Source organism: Ranitomeya imitator, chromosome 3 (assembly GCF_032444005.1).
Source record: "Ranitomeya imitator isolate aRanImi1 chromosome 3, aRanImi1.pri, whole genome shotgun sequence".
NCBI classification, from domain to species: Eukaryota; Metazoa; Chordata; class Amphibia; order Anura; family Dendrobatidae; genus Ranitomeya; species Ranitomeya imitator.
This window is the reverse complement of record NC_091284.1, coordinates 505,968,390-505,991,955: the sequence shown is the minus strand read 5'-3', so window position 1 is coordinate 505,991,955 and position 23,566 is coordinate 505,968,390. Positions and strand designations below refer to the sequence as shown.

At 44.9% G+C, this 23,566-nt stretch overlaps 1 protein-coding gene across 1 annotated transcript in view; it reads left to right on the top strand.

Moving 5' to 3' along the window:
- CFAP47 (cilia and flagella associated protein 47) overlaps positions 1-23,566 on the top strand; it is an 874,184-nt gene that overhangs the window by 367,162 nt on the left and 483,456 nt on the right. The window contains exons 42-43 of the mRNA XM_069757658.1: positions 601-650; positions 14,956-15,101. Of these exons, the coding sequence (XP_069613759.1) occupies positions 601-650; positions 14,956-15,101 (196 nt within the window). The remainder of the gene's footprint in view (positions 1-600; positions 651-14,955; positions 15,102-23,566) is intronic.

Sequence of the window (23,566 nt, the reverse complement as noted above, 5' to 3'; positions counted from 1 at the left end):
AACTGTACCACAGCATTGTGTATATGAGAGAAAGAAGCAAAGGAAGATAATTACAAAATGTCATAACTTTGCAGTGCCTATAGGATGATTTAAAATAAAACAGCTTAGGAAGCTTTTAACTCCTTCTCAACATGCACCGTATATGTATGCCGCTACAGGAGGTGCGTTCCCACAAAGCTAAGTATATTGTCGCCATCTCTGGTTGCTGCGTCGTGCAGTTACCGACAGCAGGCCATCTCTGCACGTCGCCCCGAGGTCTGTACCGCCCTGCCTGTAACATAATAACATAAGGGCCATTCTTACAAATACAATATTATGAAATTGGTAGCATACACCATCTAATGTTTTCATGATAAAGAATTAGCAGTAATCCTGAGAAACTTATACGCTTCTCTTTTAACAATAATCATGTGTTATATTCTCAGCATTATAAATTCAACCATACTTGATTTTTGGAGTGGGGTTCAATTTTGATGAATTCTTTAATTAAGGTTACTTACGATTTAAACAATTATTTTTTATTTAAATGTTAAAGCATTGCTGTTAATATTACCTGGTATGCTATTATTTACCTATAATGTTAATTTTTTGCATTGTCAGCTCTACAGATCATGATTTTTCCAGGGTGATTTGTGACTCAAAGGATCAAGGTACAGTATATTCAGCTTTTAATCTATTAACAGATGATGGTTCATATATCACAAACATATTCCACATTGCTGTACATGGATGGTATAAATAATGTTTAATATTTGCCTTGCATTCAAAGCAAGAGATTAATGCATTTTTGTGTCTGGACTAGAGTTGAGCGACCTTGACCTTTTTAGAGTCGAGCCGGGTTTTGCGAAACCCGACTATGTCCAAAGTCGGGTCGAGTGAAATCGGCCGATTATGACGTAAAGTCGGGATCGACCGAAACACGAAACCCAATGCAAGTCAATGGGGCAGCATAGTCGGCAGTGAGTGGGGGCCAGGAAAACACCTAGAGTGGCCATTTTAATGTCAAAACCATCCATTCTTCTTAATGAAGCTTGTCAAGCGTAATTTACCTTATAATAATTGGAAGGCATTTGAAATTGGGGGTCATTTGGCTAAAGTTGTGGGGGGTAGGGCTGGTTCAAGTAATTAGTGGGCCCAGGAAATCTGGACCACGTCACGGCAGTGGAGCAGGGAGAGGTAAGTATTTCAACTTTGCAAGTGCTGTGAACCTGAGCAAGCAGGGGGGGCCCACTCGTTGGCATTGGCACTGGCACAGGGCCCCTCAAAGTACAGCGGTGTGTTTGCACGGCGGGGGCGCCTCCCACCGGCAGCAACACTTTTGCGTACTATGAGAGGCCCTGTGCCAGTGACGTCGCCAACTAGTATTCCTCCCCCCACCTGATGAAGGAACCTGCACTTTCATCTGCACCTTCCTCTTTGTCCCCGTGTAAGGTGGTATGGTATGCGGGAAGAGCAACCTGACTTTCAGCAGGGTCACAATGTTGTTGTGTAGCGTGCACGGGGAATGTTGCGTTATGGGTCAATGTACCAGCAGACTCATCTATCACTGGCTGGGCAATGGGCACGATGAAGTGGAAACACAGATATAGGCCCAAAGAAGAAAGTGGGCTAAATGCAGTTCAAAATTGGTAACACAGGAATAACCAGGGGGCATTGCAGTGGAGGACAACTGGAATGAGAGGCTGACACAGAGAGTAGGGCCAAATCAGTAAGTAGTCGAAATGCAGTTCAAAATTGGCAACCGTAGTAAACAGGCGGCACAGCTTTGTTCAGTGGAGGAGAACAGCAAGGAGTGGCAGACACCGATAGTAGGCCCCAAACCAACTAGTACGCCAAATGCAGTTGTTCCATTTAACCACAATTTAATGAGAGCCTGAAGATAGAAGCTCAGGAAAGGCAACCTGGGGAACACCTTGGAGTGTAACACACCATCTCTCTCCACCCCATACCCATTTTGTATGGCCTAATGCAGTGTACTTTTCTACAACTACTAAACGAGAGTCGGAAGACCGAAGCAATGGCAAGGAAACCTGGGGAACACCTTAGAGTGTAACACACCCTCTCTCTACACCCCATACCCAATTTGAAGGCCTAATGCAGTGTAGTTTCCAAGAACTACTAAACGAGAGCCGGAAGATCGAAGCTCAGGAAAGGCAACCTGGGGAACACCTTGGAGTGTAACACACCCTCTCGCTACACCCCATACCCAATTTGAAGGCCTAATGCAGCGTAGTTTCCAACAACTACTAAACGAGAGCCGGAAGATCGAAGCTCAGGAAAGGCAACCTGGGGAACACCTTGGAGTGTAACACACCCTCTCTCTACACCCCATACCCAATTTGAAGGCCTAATGCAGTGTAGTTTCCAAGAACTACTAAACGAGAGCCGGAAGATCGAAGCTCAGGAAAGGCAACCTGGGGAACACCTTGGAGTGTAACACACCCTCTCGCTACACCCCATACCCAATTTGAAGGCCTAATGCAGCGTAGTTTCCAACAACTACTAAACGAGAGCCGGAAGATCGAAGCTCAGGAAAGGCAACCTGGGGAACACCTTGGAGTGGAACACACCATCTCTCTACACCCCATACCCAATTTGAAGGCCTAATGCAGAGTAGTTTCCAAGAACTACTAAACGAGAGCCGGAAGATCGAAGCTCAGGAAAGGCAACCTGGGGAACACCTTGGAGTGTAACACAACGTCTCTCTACACGACGGAAGGGCTGATTCTTAGGAAGGAAGGCTGTTGGAAATAAGCATTGCGCGTCCGAGGGTGATTATATTCTTATTAGGTATATACTCACCCTCGGACGCGCCCTGCTTCTTTATTTGGAATGAATGTTTATTTGCAATGTGGTGTTGACTTTCTCTATTATTTTGGTAATTAATGATTTTATTATTTTCATTATTTTGCATCTTCTCGGCAATAATATAAAGAAGACGCGACAGGACAACACTCGGTGGATGCCATATGTGTGTTTTCAATTTAAAAAAACTTTCAGTTAACTACTTGCAGGAGAAAGTAATTGTAGCTGGTGGCCATTTTTAGTACTGTACCAGATTAGAGTTGTGTGTTTGTTTTTAATGTTAAAATGTCTGCATTTGATATCTCACCAGTATTTTCTTTTTTATAAGCAAAATACTTATTTTTATATTTTCTGATGTTGGTTCCAGGGGTACACGGCCAGCAGTGCCCTGGTCAGTGTAGTAGTAGTTGAAAGAATGGACCGCAGACAGGCATCGAAGGCCTAAAATAATAACACATGGCTGTAGGCAATTTTAAATTGGTTCCAGGGGTACACGGACAGCAGTGGTGTGGTCAGTGGAGGCCTAGTGGAAGGAGTGACCGCAGACAGGCATCGAAGGCCTAAAATAATAACACATGGCTGTAGGCAATTTTAAATTGGTTCCAGGGGTACACGGGCAGCAGTGACCTGGTCAGTGTAGTAGTAGTTGAAAGAATGGACCGCAGACAGGCATCGAAGGCCTAAAATAAAAAAATTGGGCTGGCTGTAGGCAATTTTAAATTGGTTCCAGGGGTACACGGGCAGCAGTGACCTGGTCAGTGTAGTAGTAGTTGAAAGAATGGACCGCAGACAGGCATCGAAGGCCTAAAATAAAAAAATTGGGCTGGCTGTAGGCAATTTTAAATTGGTTCCAGGGGTACACGGGCAGCAGTGGTGTGGTCAGTGGAGGCCTAGTGGAAGGAGTGACCGCAGACAGGCATCGAAGGCCTAACATAACAAACTTGGGCTGGCTGTAGGCACTTTTAAATTGGTTCCAGGGGTACACGGGCAGCAGTGGTCTGGTCAGTGGAAGTCTAGTGGAAGGAGTGACCGCAGACAGGCATCGAAGGCCTAAAATAATAACACATGGCTGTAGGCAATTTTAAATTGGTTCCAGGGGTACACGGACAGCAGTGGTGTGGTCAGTGGAGGCCTAGTGGAAGGAGTGACCGCAGACAGGCATCGAAGGCCTAAAATAATAACACATGGCTGTAGGCAATTTTAAATTGGTTCCAGGGGTACACGGACAGCAGTGGTGTGGTCAGTGGAGGCCTAGTGGAAGGAGTGACCGCAGACAGGCATCGAAGGCCTAAAATAATAACACATGGCTGTAGGCAATTTTAAATTGGTTCCAGGGGTACACGGGCAGCAGTGACCTGGTCAGTGTAGTAGTAGTTGAAAGAATGGACCGCAGACAGGCATCGAAGGCCTAAAATAAAAAAATTGGGCTGGCTGTAGGCAATTTTAAATTGGTTCCAGGGGTACACGGGCAGCAGTGACCTGGTCAGTGTAGTAGTAGTTGAAAGAATGGACCGCAGACAGGCATCGAAGGCCTAAAATAAAAAAATTGGGCTGGCTGTAGGCAATTTTAAATTGGTTCCAGGGGTACACGGGCAGCAGTGGTGTGGTCAGTGGAGGCCTAGTGGAAGGAGTGACCGCAGACAGGCATCGAAGGCCTAACATAACAAACTTGGGCTGGCTGTAGGCACTTTTAAATTGGTTCCAGGGGTACACGGGCAGCAGTGGTCTGGTCAGTGTAGTAGTAGTTGAAAGAATGGACCGCAGACAGGCATCGAAGGCCTAAAATAAAAAAATTGGGCTGGCTGTAGGCAATTTTAAATTGGTTCCAGGGGTACACGGGCAGCAGTGGTGTGGTCAGTGGAGGCCTAGTGGAAGGAGTGACCGCAGACAGGCATCGAAGGCCTAAAATAATAACACATGGCTGTAGGCACTTTTAAATTGGTTCCAGGGGTACACGGGCAGCAGTGGTCTGGTCAGTGGAAGTCTAGTGGAAGGAGTGACCGCAGACAGGCTTCGAAGGCCTAACATAACAAAATTGGGCTGGCTGTAGGCACTTTAAATTGGTTCCAGGGGTACATGGGCAGCAGTGTATGGTCAGTGGAAGTCTAGTGGAAGGAGTGACGGCAGACAGTCTTCGAAGGCCTAACATAACAAAATTGGGCTGACTGTAGGCACTTTTAAATTGGTTCCAGGGTAACACGGCCAGCAGTGGCCTGGTCAGTGTAGTAGTTGTAGAAAGAAGGGACCGCAGACAGGCTTCGAAGGCCTAACATAACAAAAATGTCAAAACAATGGTATTGTCAGTGCCAGGCATTGAAGGATGTCAGCGGCTAGACTACACATTGGTGAAGCTGTGAGAGATAATTTTGCTAGTGGTAGAGCACTGTTTGAGCTGGGGGGGGGAACTGTCTTGTGGCCGGCGGTACAGGCACAGGGCCCCTCATATTACAACGGTGTGTCTGACGTTGGGTGCGCACCACCACCGCCAGAGACACTTTATTGTACTATGAGGGACCCAGTGGCAGTGCCGTCGACCAAAAGCGGCCACACCCACCTCTTCAGACAAACAGCACTCTCAAGGGTCCAAGCGCAAAGTGGCGATAGCACGGCCCCGTGTGGGGAGTTTGGCCATTTCGTGAGGTGGAAACATGTCGTATGCTGGACAATCAGGTGAAGAAAATTACGAGATTGGAAAAGTCATTCAGAATAGTCCACAGGCAAGACCTTTTCATAGGAAAGCTAGGTGTCAGCCGGGCAGGGTGGGGCAAAAGATTTTGAAATCCAGTTGTGGTTCATTTTAATGAAGGTTAGATCATCTACATTTTGGGTAGCCAGACGAGTCCTTTTTTCTGTTAGTATTGAACCTGCAGCACTGAATACTCTTTCTGATAGGACACTAGCTGCCGGGCAAGCAAGCTCCTGCAATGCATATTCTGCCAATTCTGGCCAGGTGTCTAATTTGGATGCCCAGTAATCAAATGGGAATGACGGTTGAGGGAGAACGTCGATAAGGGATGAAAAATAGTTTGTAACCATACTGGACAAATGTTGTCTCCTGTCACTTTGAATTGATGCTGCAGTACCTGTCCTGTCTGCGGTCATAGAAAAATCACTCCACAACCTGGTCAGAAAACCCCTCTGTCCAACGCCACTTCTGATTTCTGCCCCTCTAACACCTCTGGTCTGCTGGCCCCTGGAGCTCGTGTGAGAACGATCACGGGCGCTGTGTGCAGGGAATGCCAGAAGCAAACGGTCAACAAGAGTTGATTGTTTTGTTGCTAATATTAGTTCCAAGTTCTCATGTGGCATAATATTTTGCAATTTGCCTTTATAGCGAGGATCAAGGAGGCAGGCCAACCAGTAATCGTCATCGTTCATCATTTTTGTAATGCGTGTGTCCCTTTTGAGGATACGCAAGGCATAATCCGCCATGTGGGCCAAAGTTCCCGTTGTCAAATCTGCGGTTGTGCTTGGTTGAGGGGCAGTTGCAGGCAAATCTACGTCACTTGTGTCCCTCAAAAAACCAGAACCCGGCCTTGCCACGCCACCAATTTCCCGTGCCCCCGGGAAAGCTTCCTCATTAAAAATATACTCATCCCCATCATCCTCCTCATCCTCCACCTCCTCTTCGCCCGGTACCTCGTCATGTACACTGCCCTGACCAGACAATCGCTGACTGTCATCAAGGCTTTCCTCTTCCTCTGGTGCAGACGCCTGATCCTTTATGTGCGTCAAACTTTGCATCAGCAGACGCATTAGGGGGATGCTCATGCTTATTATGGCGTTGTCTGCACTAACCAGCCGTGTGCATTCCTCAAAACACTGAAGGACTTGACACATGTCTTGAATCTTCGACCACTGCACACCTGACAACTCCATGTCTGCCATCCTACTGCCTGCCCGTGTATGTGTATCCTCCCACAAAAACATAACAGCCCGCCTCTGTTCGCACAGTCTCTGAAGCATGTGCAGTGTTGAGTTCCACCTTGTTGCAACGTCTATGATTAGGCGATGCTGGGGAAGGTTCAAAGAACGCTGATAGGTCTGCATACGGCTGGAGTGTACAGGCGAACGGCGGATATGTGCGCAAAGTCCACGCACTTTGAGGAGCAGGTCGGATAACCCCGGATAACTTTTCAGGAAGCACTGCACCACCAGGTTTAAGGTGTGAGCCAGGCAAGGAATGTGTTTCAGTTGGGAAAGGGAGATGGCAGCCATGAAATTCCTTCCGTTATCACTCACTACCTTGCCTGCCTCAAGATCTACAGTGCCCAGCCACGACTGCGTTTCTTGCTGCAAGAACTCGGACAGAACTTCCGCGGTGTGTCTATTGTCGCCCAAACACTTCATAGCCAATACAGCCTGCTGACGTATGCCAGTAGCTGCCCCATAATGGGAGACCTGGTGTGCAACAGTGGCAGGTGCGGATGGAGTGTTTGTGCGACTGCGGTCTGTGGACGAGCTCTTGCTTCTGCAGGAGGACGAGGAGGAGGAGGAGGAGGGGGTGCGAACGGCTACAGACAACTGTTTACTAGACCGTGGGCTAGGCAGAACTGTCCCAAACTTGCTGTCCCCTGTGGACCCTGAATCCACCACATTTACCCAGTGTGCCGTGATGGACACGTAACGTCCCTGGCCATGCCTACTGGTCCATGCATCTGTTGTCAGGTGCACCTTTGTGCTCACAGATTGCCTGAGTGCATGGACGATGCGCTCTTTAACATGCTGGTGGAGGGCTGGGATGGCTTTTCTGGAAAAAAAGTGTCGACTGGGTAGCTCGTAGCGTGGTACAGCGTAGTCCATCAGGTCTTTGAAAGCTTCGCTTTCAACTAACCGGTAGGGCATCATCTCTAACGAGATTAGTCTAGCTATGTGGGCGTTCAAACCCTGTGTACGCGGATGCGAGGCTAAGTATTTCCTTTTTCTAACCATAGTCTCATGTAGGGTGAGCTGGACTGGAGAGCTGGAGATCGTGGAACTAGCGGGGGTGCCGGTGGACATGGCAGACTGAGAGACGGTGGGAGATGGTATTGTTGCCGCCGGTGCCCTAGATGCAGTGTTTCCTACTACGAAACTGGTGATTCCCTGACCCTGACTGCTTTGGCCTGGCAAAGATACCTGCACAGATACAGCAGGTGGTGCGCTAAATGGTGGTCCTACACTGCCGGAAGGGATGTTGCGTTGATGACTAGCTTCATTGGCCGAGGGTGCAACAACCTTAAGGGACGTTTGGTAGTTAGTCCAAGCTTTCAAATGCATGGTGGTTAAATGTCTATGCATGCAACTAGTATTGAGACTTTTCAGATTCTGACCTCTGCTTAAGGAAGTAGAACATTTTTGACAGATGACTTTGCGCTGATCAATTGGATGTTGTTTAAAAAAATGCCAGACTGCACTCTTTCTAGCATCGGATACCTTTTCAGGCATTGCAGACTGAGCTTTAACCGGATGGCCACGCTGTCCTCCACCAGGTTTTGGCTTTGCCACGCGTTTTGGGCAAGATACGGGCCCGGCAGATGGAACCTGTGGCGATGTTGATGCCTGCTGCGGCCCCTCCTCCTCCTCTGCTTCAGAACTGCTGCCGCCTGCACCCTGTTCCCCCAATGGCTGCCAATCGGGGTCAAGAACTGGGTCATCTAATAACTCTTCTTGTACCTCCTGCGCAACTTCGTCTGTGTCACCGTGTCGTTCGGTGGTATAGCGTTCGTGATGGGGCAACATAGTCTCATCAGGGTCTGATTCTTGATCAGCACCCTGCGAGGGCAATGTTGTGGTCTGAGTCAAAGGACCAGCATAGTAGTCTGGCTGTGGCTGTGCGTCAGTGCACTCCATGTCAGATTCAATTTGTAATGGGCATGGACTGTTAACTGCTTCACTTTCTAAGCCAGGGACGGTATGTGTAAAGAGCTCCATGGAGTAACCCGTTGTGTCGCCTGCTGCATTCTTCTCTGTTGTTGTTTTTGCTGAAGAGGACAAGGAAGTGACTTGTCCCTGACCGTGAACATCCACTAACGACGCGCTGCTTTTACTTTTACCAGTTTCACGAGATGAGGCAAAAGAGCTAGAGGCTGAGTCAGCAAGATAAGCCAAAACTTGCTCTTGCTGCTCCGGCTTTAAAAGCGGTTTTCCTAATCCCAGAAAAGGGAGCGTTCGAGGCCTTGTGTAGCCGGACGACGAACCTGGCTCCACAGCTCCAGACTTAGGTGCAATATTTTTTCCCCCACGACCACCTGATGCTCCACCACTACCACTACCCTCATTACCAGCTGACAATGAACGCCCCCGGCCACGACCTCTTCCACTAGACTTCCTCATTGTTTTAAAAACGTAACCAAACTAACGTTATTTGTTGCAGTCACACAACTTACACGGTGAGCTATAACTTCTGTATGATTTAGCTACCCCTTTACAGGTTGGTGAGACCACAGCGAAAATCAGGCCCAATGTTACACACTCTTTTTTTGGTGGCTGCAAATTAGAGAGATGCCCCACACGCAGGACTGTCACTGAAGCACAAATGTTAATATTAATGTCACACTATTATTTTTTTTTTATTTTTATTTTTTTCAGGAACACTTTAGAAACCCCCCAAAAAAAAAAAAATAGATTTTTGCAGGGAGAATTTAGAAAACAAATGTAACAAACTATATGCTTTCTATGGGCCACTGAGTGAGAGATGACGCACACAGGAATCAGGAGTGGCACACAAGCCCAGAGGCCAATATTTTTCTACCAATGATTGATGGAGTTATTTTCTCTGGTAGATTTTGGAACCCAAATCAAGGAAAAAAAATGTAGGCTTTCTATGGACCACAATTGGAGAGAGAGAGAGAGAGAGATGGCACACCCAGGAGTCAAGACTGGCACACAAGCAGAAAGGCCAATATTAATCTCCCACTGTTTTTTTTGGTTGTTTTTTTTTTTTTTTTTTTCAGGGAGACTTTAGAAAAAAAAATAATAAAAAAAATATGATTTTATCAGGAAGAATTTAGAAACCAAATAAAATAAAATGATTTTTTCAGGGAGAATTTATAAAACAAATAAAACCAAAAATAGGCGTTCTATGGCCCACTGACTGAGAGATGACGCACCCAGGAGTCAAGACTGGCACACAAGCAGAAAGGCCAATATTAATCTCCCACTGTTTTTTTTGGTTGTTTTTTTTTTTTTTTTTTCAGGGAGACTTTAGAAAAAAAAATAATAAAAAAAATATGATTTTATCAGGAAGAATTTAGAAACCAAATAAAATAAAATGATTTTTTCAGGGAGAATTTATAAAACAAATAAAACCAAAAATAGGCGTTCTATGGCCCACTGACTGAGAGATGACGCACCCAGGAGTCAAGACTGGCACACAAGCAGAAAGGCCAATATTAATCTCCCACTGTTTTTTTTGGTTGTTTTTTTTTTTTTTTTTTCAGGGAGACTTTAGAAAAAAAAATAATAAAAAAAATATGATTTTATCAGGAAGAATTTAGAAACCAAATAAAATAAAATGATTTTTTCAGGGAGAATTTATAAAACAAATAAAACCAAAAATAGGCGTTCTATGGCCCACTGACTGAGAGATGACGCACCCAGGAGTCAAGACTGGCACACAAGCAGAAAGGCCAATATTAATCTCCCACTGTTTTTTTTTTTTTTTTTCAGGGAGACTTTAGAAAAAAAAATAATAAAAAAAATATGATTTTATCAGGAAGAATTTAGAAACCAAATAAAATAAAATAATTTTTTCAGGGAGAATTTAGAAAACAAATAAAACCAAAAATAGGCGTTCTATGGCCCACTGACTGAGAGATGACGCACACAGGAGTCAGGAGTGGCACACAAACCCAGAGGCCAATATTTTTCTACCAATGATTGATGTAGTTATTTTCTCTGGTAGATTTTAGAACCCAAATCAAGGAAAAAAAATATAGGCTTTCTATGGACCACAATTGGAGAGAGAGAGAGAGAGAGAGAGAGAGAGAGAGAGAGAGAGAGAGATGGCACACCCAGGAGTCAAGACTGGCACACAAGCAGAAAGGCCAATATTAATCTCCCACTGTTTTTTTGGTTGTTTTTTTTTTTTTTTTTTTTCAGGGAGACTTTAGAAATAAAAATAATAAAAAAAATATGATTTTATCAGGAAGAATTTAGAAACCAAATAAAATAAAATGATTTTTTCAGGGAGAATTTAGAAAACAAATAAAACCAAAAATATGCGTTCTATGGCCCACTGACTGAGAGAGAGAGAGAGATGGAACGCTTAGTACTGGCACACAAGCCCAAAGGGCAATATTAATCTCCCTTTTTTTTTCCAGGGAGAATTTCTGAAACCCAAAAAAAAAATAAAATAGGCTTTCTATGGCCCACTATTTGTGAGAGAGATGGGACGCTCAGGACTGGCACAGATGGCACGCTCAGGACTGGCACAGAAGCCCAGAGGCCAATATTAATCTCCCTTTTTTTCTGGGAGAATTTATAAAACCAAAAAAATATTTAAATAGGCTTTCTATGGCCCACTATTTGTGAGAGAGATGGCACGCTCAGGACTGGCACAGATGGCACGCTCACAACTGGCACACAAGCCCAGAGGCCAATATTAATCTCCCTTTTTTCAGGGAAAATTTATAAAACCAAAAAAAAAATTAAATAGGCTTTCTATGGCCCACTATTTGTGAGAGAGATGGCACGCTCAGGACTGGCACAGATGGCACGCTCACAACTGGCACACAAGCCCAGAGGCCAATATTAATCTCCCTTTTTTCAGGGAAAATTTATAAAACCAAAAAAAAAATTAAATAGGCTTTCTATGGCCCACTATTTGTGAGAGAGATGGCACGCTCAGGACTGGCACAGATGGCACGCTCACAACTGGCACACAAGCCCAGAGGCCAATATTAATCTCCCTTTTTTCAGGGAAAATTTATAAAACCAAAAAAAAAATTAAATAGGCTTTCTATGGCCCACTATTTGTGAGAGAGATGGGACGCTCAGGACTGGCACAGATGGCACGCTCAGGACTGGCACAGAAGCCCAGAGGCCAATATTAATCTCCCTTTTTTTCAGGGAGAATTTATAAAACCCAAAAAAAAATAAAATAGGCTTTCTATGGCCCACTATTTGTGAGAGAGATGGCACACTCAGGACTGGCACACAAGCCCAAAGGCCAATATTAATCTCCCACTGTATTTTTATCAGGGAGAATTTATACACCCCACAAAAAAAAATACAGAAAAATGAAAAGGCTTTCTATGGCCCACTATGTGAGAGAGATGGCACACACAGGGATGGCACTCTAGCAGAAATGCCAAATTGCCAATCTTAATCTCCCACCAAAAAAAAAAAAAAAAAAAAAACAGGGAATGTCCTACAATTACTATCTCCCTGCCTGCAGTAATCTCAGCCAGGTATGGCAGGCAGCTACTATCTCCCTGCCTGCAGTAATCTCAGCCAGGTATGGCAGGCAGCAATAAGGAGTGGACTGATGCACAAATGAAATAAAAAGTGTGGACAAACAAAAAAGATAGCTGTGCAGAAAGGAAGGAACAAGAGGATTTGTGCTTTGAAAAAAGCAGTTGGTTTGCACAGCGGCGTACACACAGCAATGCAGCTATCAGGGAGCCTTCTAGGGCAGCCCAATGAGCTACAGCGCTGAGGGGAAAAAAAAAAAAAAAAAAAATTCCACTGTCCCTGCACACCGAGGGTGGTGTTGGACAGTGCAAATCGCTGCAGCACAAGCGGTTTTGTGGTTAATGGACCCTGCCTAACGCTATCCCTGCTTCTGACAAAGCGGCAGCAACCTCTCCCTAAGCTCAGATCAGCAGCAGTAAGATGGCGGTCGGCGGGAACGCCTCTTTATAGCCCCTGTGACGTCGCAGACAGCAAGCCAATCACTGCAATGCCCTTCTCTAAGATGGTGGGGACCAGGACCTATGTCATCACGCTGCCCACACTCTGCGTTTACCTTCATTGGCTGAGAAATGGCGCTTTTCGCGTCATTGAAACGCGACTTTGGCGCGAAAGTCGCGTACCGCATGGCCGACCCCGCACAGGGGTCGGATCGGGTTTCATGAAACCCCGACTTAGCCAAAAGTCGGCGACTTTTGAAAATGTTCGACCCGTTTCGCTCAACCCTAGTCTGGACATAGCACAAAATGACAAATACAGTACCTGATCATTTTGACAATACAGCTTCTTGGTATACTAATGTAATGGTGTATTGAAATAAAAAAAGCTATAGTACCATATAACACATAGCAGAAAGAATTGAAAAACTGAGGTATAGATGCATCAAACATATAACAATGTACAATGCAATATCTGAAGCAATATTTTCCTATTGTAGGAGGACGCCATTCCATGTGATGCTAACTAAAGCTTTTTTATTTGTACTTAGTGTCTATGCTGACCAAGTTGAAATTCACAAAAAACTCTATATCATTCTGTATAATGACATTATGTTAGGTCATCTTGACAATTCATAGTTTCGAGGTTTAAATATGACCAAAATCCCTCAACATCAACTTATAACCTCTAATAAGTTTATTATAATAGAGTAGCATTGTGGCTCAGTGGTTAACACTGTTGCTGTGCAGCATTTCGGTCCTGGGTTCACATCACACCAACGACAACATCTGCAAGGAGTTTGTATGTTCTCCCTGTGTTTGTGTCGATTTTCTCTGGGTTCTTCCCACACTCCAAAGATATACTAATAGGGAATGTTCTTTTGTACCCCAATCAGGACAGTGCCAATAATGTCTGTAAAGCGCTGTGAAATTAATGGCACTATGTAGGTGATTAAAAAAAATAAATAAGCCTATGTAATTAAAATAAGCAAAGAAACATACAAAATATTAACTGCACTTTCTACATTTTTACAATGCAAATCTTGCAATCACTCACACCTAGGCAATATAATTCTATGGGTTATAAACATAGCTACATCATACAGTTACCGCCACAGGGAATATATAGTGTGCAGTACTCCCATACAATATATTGTTTATGAAAAGTTACAAATGGAGTAACCAAAAACCACCAAAGTTAATAAAATTGCAAATGCTTTGAGAAATTTTAAGAACAATTGACCAGGTAATCAGAGAGGCGGTAGTAAAGGAGGTACAATAATGATCACAAAAGGCATAATTATTCTTAGATGAGGTACCTATAAATATATTGCTCATGCCACTACCAGTATATATTGTCATGGTACAACATCTAGATTAACCTAATGGTCCAAACCAAAGCCCAAGCTATCCAATAAAAAAGGAGTTCTAAAATACAGTGCTAACGTGTTAGTGAATAACCACTCAACCTTAAAGCATATTGTGCTTAATGCTTTCTCTAAAACGCTGATAACATTAACATATTTTAAAGTGTGTATCTGTCACAGTACATTTGCCAGAGATCCTGGGGCTAGGAGCACCCTAGCTATCCCTGCTCCCAAGATTACTTCTGATGGTGAAGATGCCGGGACTGCATGTCTTACTGAGCTTCTAAATCAGCCTTTATGTGTCCCCTACCCAAGGAAGTGGAGAGTAGCAGTGTATACAAATGCATAAACCAGACTGACAGGAAGGTGTACATGGATAAATGAGAATACCACTCATAAAAATATGCACTCACAAACAACAGAGTGGAAAACCAGGAAGTAAATGGAGAGAAAACTAAATAGCAGAGGATGAGGATATACACGCAGACAAATAACCAAGCAACATCATTATAACAACACCCTTAACGTCTCCTAACAACCAACACCTCCAACTCCAAAATCGGGCATAATTAAACTAACACTGGCAATCCCTGCATGCCATAGGCAAGTTTATATAGCAGAGTGGAGTGGCCAACACTGAACAGCTGATACCATCATTGCAGGAAAGCTCCATGAGCTCTAAACTGAACAGATTAACCACTGCATTGCTATCAGAAAGCTACACCATTTAATATGATGGTGAAATGCTTCTAATCAGTGCAGGAATCAGACACCACGGTCTTCTGGCCCCATTCTGTCGCATTAAACTTGTGACAATATCTCTGACATGTTAGCTGATCATTTGTATGTATTTTCCCTCTTTGTATTTTTTTGACAAGGTCACATTATTGGTAGAGCTGATAATAGCCTGGTCTTCTATTCTGTGGAATAACAGGGCACTTTGTTGCTTACAGATTACAAGTCACATATGCTACGTCAGTTCTTCTGCCCAGTAAACTCTATTTTCTTAAAAGAAGGCGTGCCCACTAACTTGCAAGTTAATTTTCTTCCATTTGAACTGGAAAAACGCTTTTGCATGATCATATTCGCCAGTGAAGAGGTAAGGGTAGAATATTTTTCTTTACTTATGTGTTACATGTTGTGACTGGCTGTGAAATAATAGAAATGCAGGGCATACTGTATATACTGTGCATCTCTTTAACCCATTACTTGCCAAATTAGCAATTTTCATTTTTTTTTAATGACAGATTTTTAATGATTTGGGTCCTAATGAATCAGAAACATAATTTGCTAAATTTTTTCAAGTACGGATTTTTCAGAAAAGGGCATCCCAAAATTAATTAAAAATGACAGTGACATAATTTCCTATTTTGAAAACATTCATTTTACAAACACAACACAAAAAATTGGACCTAATTAAAAAAAATTATAAAATCTTAGTTGCTAGAAGCTAAAGATCAGGCATCCCAAAAAAAAGGACATTGGTAGATAATGGGTTAAAAAGAAGCCTATTGTTGATCACCATAGGTCCAGCCTGTCTACATCCTATTGATTAGCTTTTATTATTGCCATAAACACATACATATTCCATTATAATGCATGGATTTACCCAGTCCTACCTCTAGCTTGTGAAAGAGAAATTCCAGTTTGAAGAACCATTTCTGTAAGGTCTATATGCCAGGTTTATTTCATTTTAGTATTCGTTACAAGTCTTAAAGGAAACCTGTCAGGTCCCCATGCCCTCCAACCAGCATTCACGTATGTAGGACTAAATTCCCTGCCTAACCAGCTCTATATAATGTTATTCAGTGAAAATGGGGTTAAAAAAAGAATTTATAAAATTTCTGTTTGCTATTCTTATTAGGACTTTGACTAGTCGATGGGGTGTTAGTTTCCCTAGACGAGTCAGCCCTCTTTCCATGTTATCACTTCCCTGTGTACGTGATAACATAATTTGCTGGAGCTGAAGTCATCATCAGCTCCTGCAAATCTCGCGCATGTACGCCGCTCATTTTGGCAGCATCATTGCTCCTCTGCAGCTGGGTTTAGGCAAAGTGTGCATGAGCGGAAGTGTAGTTGATGGCTCATGTCCATGGAAGTGCCGAAGAACAGCCGAAACAAGACTGCTGGCAAAATGACATTAGTGAAAATAACGATGCACAAGATTTAATGACCCCCATCCTGGGCCCCTTTAGATATATTAGAACTCATTCTGGACCCTTTCATAGTATAATGCACCTCATACTGGGCCTCCTGCTGTTATAATGTCCCCGATCCTGGACCGCTTCCTGGTATATGTCCCCCATTTTGGGCCCTTTCCTGGTACATTGTCTGCCATCCTGTTTCCATTTCCATAAAAATGCCTCCATCCTAAGCTTCTTCTAGTAATAATGTCCCCATCCTAGTATTATGCCTCCCATGTTCGGCACCTTCCTAGTATAATGTCATCCATATTGGGCCCCTTCCAAGTATAATTTTCCCCATTCTGGGCCCCTTCCTACTGTAATTTCCATCATTCTGGACTCCTTCTTGCTATAATATCCCCCATTCTGGGCCCCTTATTGGTATATTGTCATCCTTCTTAGGCCATTTCCTAGTATAATTACCCCCACCCTAGACCCCTTCTTGGTATGTTGCCACACCTTCTGGACTCTTTCCTAATATAAAATCTGTAGCAGTGGCATCTCTGCCCTCTGCCTTCATTCCCCAGCAGAGACTCCGACTCACTCACCACCGCTGTCCCACACTTCCTCCCTCCTATTCTGCTGCTGACATCCGAGGTACGCGCACAGTGTGCAGATTCCCGGGCACTGTGCTTAGAGTGTGCGCTCCTCCATCTTAAGTGGGCCACACGCTTACCGTCCTAAAGTGTCTCTATCCAAGTACTATTTAAGGCACCTCCACCTTCATGGAGGTGCCTGTGCAATGTTGTAGTTTGTTTCTAACAGTATATCCCAGTATACATTTCCTGTACATCAGTCCATCTGCCTGCACCTGCACCCGCCTGCCAGAATACTAGTCATGCCCATCAGTAACTGCCTGCCTGTGTGTCCTTCGTGCCTGTCACTATACCAGCCAGTGCTTTCTAAATCTACCGTTCCTGGCCGTTCCTGCCTTCTGTCCCTTGGTGGTCAGCTGCAATCTACCCGAGGTCAGTCCTGGTTTAGCACCTGGTTCTGCCACCCTCGTCCCTCCTCGGCACCTAATCACGCGCTTCCAGGCTCTCCTTCGATCACCATACAGTGGTTCCACAACCCAGTTCGTTATAATGTGCCTCTTTCTGGGCCCATTCCTGGTATAATGTCTCTCATTTTGGGTCCCTTTGTGATATAATATCCCCCATTCTGGGCCACTTCTTGGTATATTGTACCCTATCCTGGGTCCATTCCTGTAATACTGACCCTACTCCTAGGCTCCTTCCAGTAATAATGTTCCCCATCCTGGGCTCGTTTCTGGCATAATGACCCCCATTCTGGTCTCCCTCTTTGTGTATTGTCACTCATTCAGGGGCCCTCCCTTGTGTAATGTTCACTGCACTTCTCCAACACATTTAAAAAATAAAGAATTATTTTTACTTTCCCCCACAACCATGATGTGGAGCATCCTTTTCTTTAGCCAGCGCACAGGTTGGCGGCTGACTTCGCCGCACTAGCCATGGGCAGTGCATGATGACACTGGCATGTGCAACCCATGATGGGCATGGTGACGTCAGCCACTGGCCTCTGATTGCAATGCAGGAACTTGGCGAGTCTTTGCATTGTAATATATTTCGGCTAAATTTGCGTCCTATGACGCCTATCCAGCTGTAATTGGTGCCTTCCCTCACGCATCTAGTCACAGTCGCACCCTCAGTGACTCTTACTGTTATGCCTCTGTCCTTGTACATCAATCAGAAGATATGGTGTGAACCTCTTTTTCTGCATATCCATGTACATGCATACAATATGAACAATCCATTCATTGTGATCAGTTTATAGCTCATATTTGTGTTGGCAAAAATTGAATATCCATTTAAGGTTGACTTGTCACCAGATCAATAGCGGACACTTTTATTTCCTTTGCTCCTCTGAATTTTTAGATTGTTTTAAAATCCTCTATATGGTTCATATATGGGCCCTTTTATTTTCTGGTCTTTGCCAAGCATAATAATGCAGAACAGTCTATAAGCATGCCTCCTAGAAAATCCAGTGAGACATACCCCCTTTGGTATATCAAACACACCAGCAAACAGGCAACACTCTAGTTCCAGACAAACAAGATTGAAGTTATTAAGTGGCCAGCCCAACCCCGGTCCTTGAGAAATTGTGGAGTGACAGCTTAACCCTGCTGTTCTGTTCGGTCTGGGGAGACCTATTTTGAACTTTGGTATTTTTTGGGGTGTTCAAGATGCGGTTCTGAAACTTGTGGTTGATTGACTTAAATGAGGATGGGTCGGTCGGCCACGGGTTTCAGAGCCGCATCTTGAATATTTTAAAGAATATTGAAGTTCAAAGTCGGTCATTTTTGACCAACAGAACAGCAGGGTTAAATGCTAGTTTTGATGCAAAACCTAAGAATGCAAAAGAACTGTGGAATGTGGTCCAGTTGGCCTGGAATATCTGTTTGTAGATGTGACTCCATGCCACACAGATGTAAAGCAGTTCTCAGAAATAAAGGTTATACAACTAAATATTTGTACAGTGATTAACAGAAAAGTGAAATCTGTAGACAAATTTCAGTTTATAATTTAAATATTCAAGTTTGCAAATTTACAAATTGATATTTTTTTCATAATTTCGTTTGGAATTAAGTGTGCAGTTATCCCAGTGCCTTTGTGTATATGGAAAAAAATGCTATTATGAGGATTGGGTTTTTTTCTCAGTTGTTTTAAATCCACTGCCATTAGTTTGCATATACAATGTATGGAGAGAGAAAGATCACTAATAATTGCAAAAGACTATTTTATTCTATGGAAATTAAATGTAGTCGTAGAGGTGGCCTAATAGAATCTCAATAAAGTTAATCCAGAGGTCTCCTTCGTGACACAGCAATTGTGAACGGTAGCATGAAAGTTACCATTAATCATTTAGAAAAGGGCTGTCACATTATATGCACAGGATGTGAGTAAGGGAAGGAAACTTCATCGACAGACAACTTGATTACAGAGATATGAGGATGCTTCCAGGGTTTAATTAGGGTGTTGGAGAGTTACAATACAGATAACACAATTTCTGTGGTTAGCTATAGCGACAGACAATACAGCTAATCGATACAATAGTAATACATTCCATTTAATCTTCTGTATAGCCCCCTTTACTTAGCTAATAACAGTTTTCTGTTACATTACATTGGCTTCCACAAATAACATTTTCCAAAAAGGCTCTATTAAAGGGACACTGTCACCTGAATTTGGAGGGAACAATCTTCAGCCATGGAGGCGGGGTTTTTGGGTGTTTGATTCACCCTTTCCTTACCCGCTGGCTGCATGCTGGCTGCAATATTGGATTGAAGTTCATTCTCTGTCCTCCATAGTACACGCCTGTGCAAGGCAAGATTGCACCTTGTGTAGGCATGTATTACGGAGGACAGAGAATGAACTTCAATCCAATATTGCAGCCAGCATGCAGCCAGCGGGTAAGGAAAGGGTGAATCAAACACCCAAAAACCCCGCCTCCATGGCGGAAGATTGTTCCCTCCAAATTCAGGTGACAGAGTCCCTTTAAACAAAGTATTTACATTTTCTAAGTTATGTTGCCTATATTTTGTCATCTTTGCCCATTGTTGTCGTTGTTTTCATAAAATGCATAGTATGCGTCATAAATGTAACTAAGAATATATTTGGAATAAATTCATCTTCTGGAAAAATACAGAAAAATACATGAAAGTAGCAGAATTCATGTGCCACGGTTACACTTCTTAACCCATTTAACCTATCGTTCTTCTGATTTCAACATATCTTAGTGAGAAATAACCCGGTGACATTGCAATGCTGTGTTAGGTCTCGAGTTCCTACTTCTGCACAGGGGGAATCTCAGGCCGTCTCCGCTGCGGTCTCCCATTCCTATCCAGCCGCAATGGAGTCTGCTCAGCAGGGACGTCGGTCCCAGCGTCTTGCTCGGTCTCGCTCTGTACAGAGAGTTATTGCTACTTCTTCTGCTCCTGCCATTAAAGTCAGTGCTGGTCAGCAGCGAGCGGACTTCTCTGGGACTAAGTCCTTATTTGCGCACACTGAGCATGCCCAGGGCAAGATCTCCCGTTGGAGATCGAGGGTCATGTGCTCAGGCTCTGCAGCGCATTCCATTGGTCCTTTTGGCAGGTCTTGGAAGGGCAAAGTTTCTGTGGCCACTTCCTGTCCTGCAACTATATAAACTGTGCATGACCGCACGGCCATGCGCTAGTGTACAATTATTATGTGTGTGTGTAGATGGATGTATGTCGATGGATGAAAGCTCCTAAGTATCCCTCCCTAGAGTTGTTGATTGCTCGCGGATGATTATAGCTCTCTAGCGCCCGACTATCCATCTGTATGTTACACACATCACAGCGTCCTATAGCTGTGCCTGCCAGTACGGCGGCGTGCGCTTGCCTTGCGCTTTCCATACCCAAGCCTGGGTGGTTAGTGGCGTCCGTCAGTGCGGCATCGCACGCACTCTTGTGCTCATATATTGCTGATAAGGTTCTTTACACACCCAGTTGTGGTGTTGTGCCAGCAAGGGTCTAATCGGACTTCAATCCCTTTTGGGGTTAAGTTCGCTGACTGCTTGCTCGCGCTCTATGTGCGGTACCGCGGTCCTGTGACGTAACAGGATCGCTTTCTTCACGTTGGGTGAGGTTTAACCCACGTGTTTATACTTTTAGTTCCGCCATATAGTCTGTCATTTACTAGCAGCGGGTTTCGCCTGCACGGTGGACCCCGGACTGTGAACGCATCTATATCATCTTTCTTGGTGCGTTCCGCCAGTCCTAACATTACACTAGCACCAGGGTCTGGCTAGTGATGACAGACAAACAGCAATCCTTCCGGTATATCCAGCAGCTGGAGGGTAGGTTGGCGGCTCTCGAGAGCGCAACCTCAGCTGTGGATGTTACCGCAGTTGCTGTACAGGCTGCCAGCGTGGCTGCAGCAACCTTGTCCATTGCCACCCCTGTTCCGACATTTTCTCGCCTCCCGCTGCCAGAAAAATTTTCTGGTGATAGCAAATTTTGTAGGGGATTTGTGAGTCAGTGCTCTATTCATCTTGAGCTCCTGGCTGCACGCTTCCCCACAGAGCGGGCTAAGGTGGGATTTATTGTATCTCTATTGTCGGACAGGGCGTTGGAATGGGCTACGCCGCTGTGGGAGCGTGGTGATCATGTGGTGCAGAGTGCTCCGCTGTTTTTGAGCACTCTGAAACAGCTCTTTTTAGGACCTCAGGTCACCCATGATACTGCGCTCCAACTGCTGGCATTAACTCAGGGTGAGTCCTTAGTCAGTCATTTTGCCGTCCAATTCCGCACTTTAGCATCTGAGCTGGAATGGTCGGATAAAGCTCTTATCCCCATATTTTAGAGGGGCTTGGCTGACCACGTAAAGGACGCTCTGGCCACTAGGGAGATTCCTGCCACACTGGAGGAGTTAATAGCAGTCTCCACTCGAATTGATCTCCGTATTAACGAGCGGAGGTTAGAGCGAGCCCAGTGTAGGCAGAGGTTTTGGCTGGCTCCTACTTTCGCCAAACCTCTGGAATCTCCGGTCCTGGTTCCTGAGTCACATGAGGCCAGAGAAGTGTCATAAGCGGGATCTAAGTCCCGGACCGCTTGTGCACTCAGGGTCTGTCATGTTTGCCAGCAGTCAGGACATCTAGCCACCAGATGTCCTCAGCGGTCGAGGAAATGTCAGCGTCTAGTGGTCGTAGGTGGAGGTACACTAGACACGGCGACGTTTGCCTCTAAATTGTCCTTTAAGGGGACAATTACTATAGGCTCATTCTCCCACTCGGTAGAGCTCTGCGTGGATTCTGGGGCGGAGGGCAATTGTATGTCTTCTGCCTTCGCCCAACGTCACGCAATACCCCTGGTTATGCTAGCTCAACCTGTAACGGTACGAGTGGTGAATGGGTCGACACTGCCCTCACAGATAACACACCAGACCATCCCTTTTACTCTGTCCATGTCGCCATCTCATCAGGAGATTATATCTCTGCTCGTCATTCCAGAGGGAATTGATGAGGTCCTGTTGGGAATACCTTGGCTACGGTACCACTCTCCTCATATCGAGTGGTCCTCAGGCAGGATTCTGGGATGGGGTGAATCTTGTGGGGGTAGGTGTCAGAGGGAGTGCGTTCAGGTTGCTACAACAGAGGTACCCGCAGATCTATCCTCTTTCCCCAAGCAGTATTGGTCTTACGCAGACGTGTTCTCCAAAAAGGAAGCGGAGACCCTTCCGCCCCATCGCCCCTATGATTGTCCTATTGACCTCTTGCCTGGTGCTGAGCCTCCTTGGGGTAGAGTCTATCCGCTATCTCTCCCGGAGACGGAGGCAATGTCACAGTGCATCCAGGAAAATCTGGCAAGAGGGTTCATCAGGAAATCAGTGTCACCTGCTGGGGCAGGATTCTTCTTCGTGCAGAAGAAGAATGGGGAATTGTGTCCATGCATAGACTACAGGGGTCTTAACGCCATCACCGTTAAGAATAAGTACCCTTTGCCTTTGATATCTGAGCTATTCGATAGGCTTCGGGGAGCAAGGGTATTTACTAAATTAGATCTGCGGGGTGCTTACAACCTGATCCGCATCCGTGAGGGGGACGAATGGAAGACGGCGTTTAACACCAGGGATGGGCACTATGAATATCTGGTGATGCCCTTCGGGCTCTGTAATGCCCCAGCCGTTTTCCAAGACTTTGTGAACGATATCTTCCGGGATATGCTTTCCACCTCGGTCGTAGTCTATCTGGATGATATTCTCATCTACTCTCCAGATATTGACTCCCACCGGAGAGATGTTTACAAAGTCTTCGACCTCCTACGGGCAAACTCCCTCTATGCCAAGTTGGAGAAGTGTATGTTTGAGCAGGAGTCCTTACCCTTCCTAGGCTACATCATCTCAGCCCAGGGATTGGCTATGGATCCTGCCAAACTACAGGGTGTGATGGACTGGCAAGAACCCCAATCTCTTAAAGCGGTGCAGCGCTTTATGGGATTCATCAATTATTATCGCCAGTTCATCCCGCACTTCTCAACTTTGGTAGCTCCCTTGGTTGCCCTCACCAAGAAGGGGGTGAATCCCAAATTGTGGTCTGAGGAGGTCTCCAAGGCCTTTATCTCTATAAAGTCACACTTCGCTAGCGCTCCCATTCTACATCGCCCCGATGTTGATAAGCCATTTATCATGGAGGTGGATGCCTCTTCTGTTGGTGCTGGAGCAGTTCTCTTCCAAAAGGATGCTCATGGTCGGAAGCATCCTTGCTTCTTTTTCTCCAAGACCTTCGCACCAGCAGAGAGGAATTATTCCATCGGGGACAGGGAGTTGCTAGCCATGAAGTTGGCTTTCTCGGAGTGGAGACATCTCTTGGAGGGAACACGTTTTCCCTTCCAAGTCTTCAC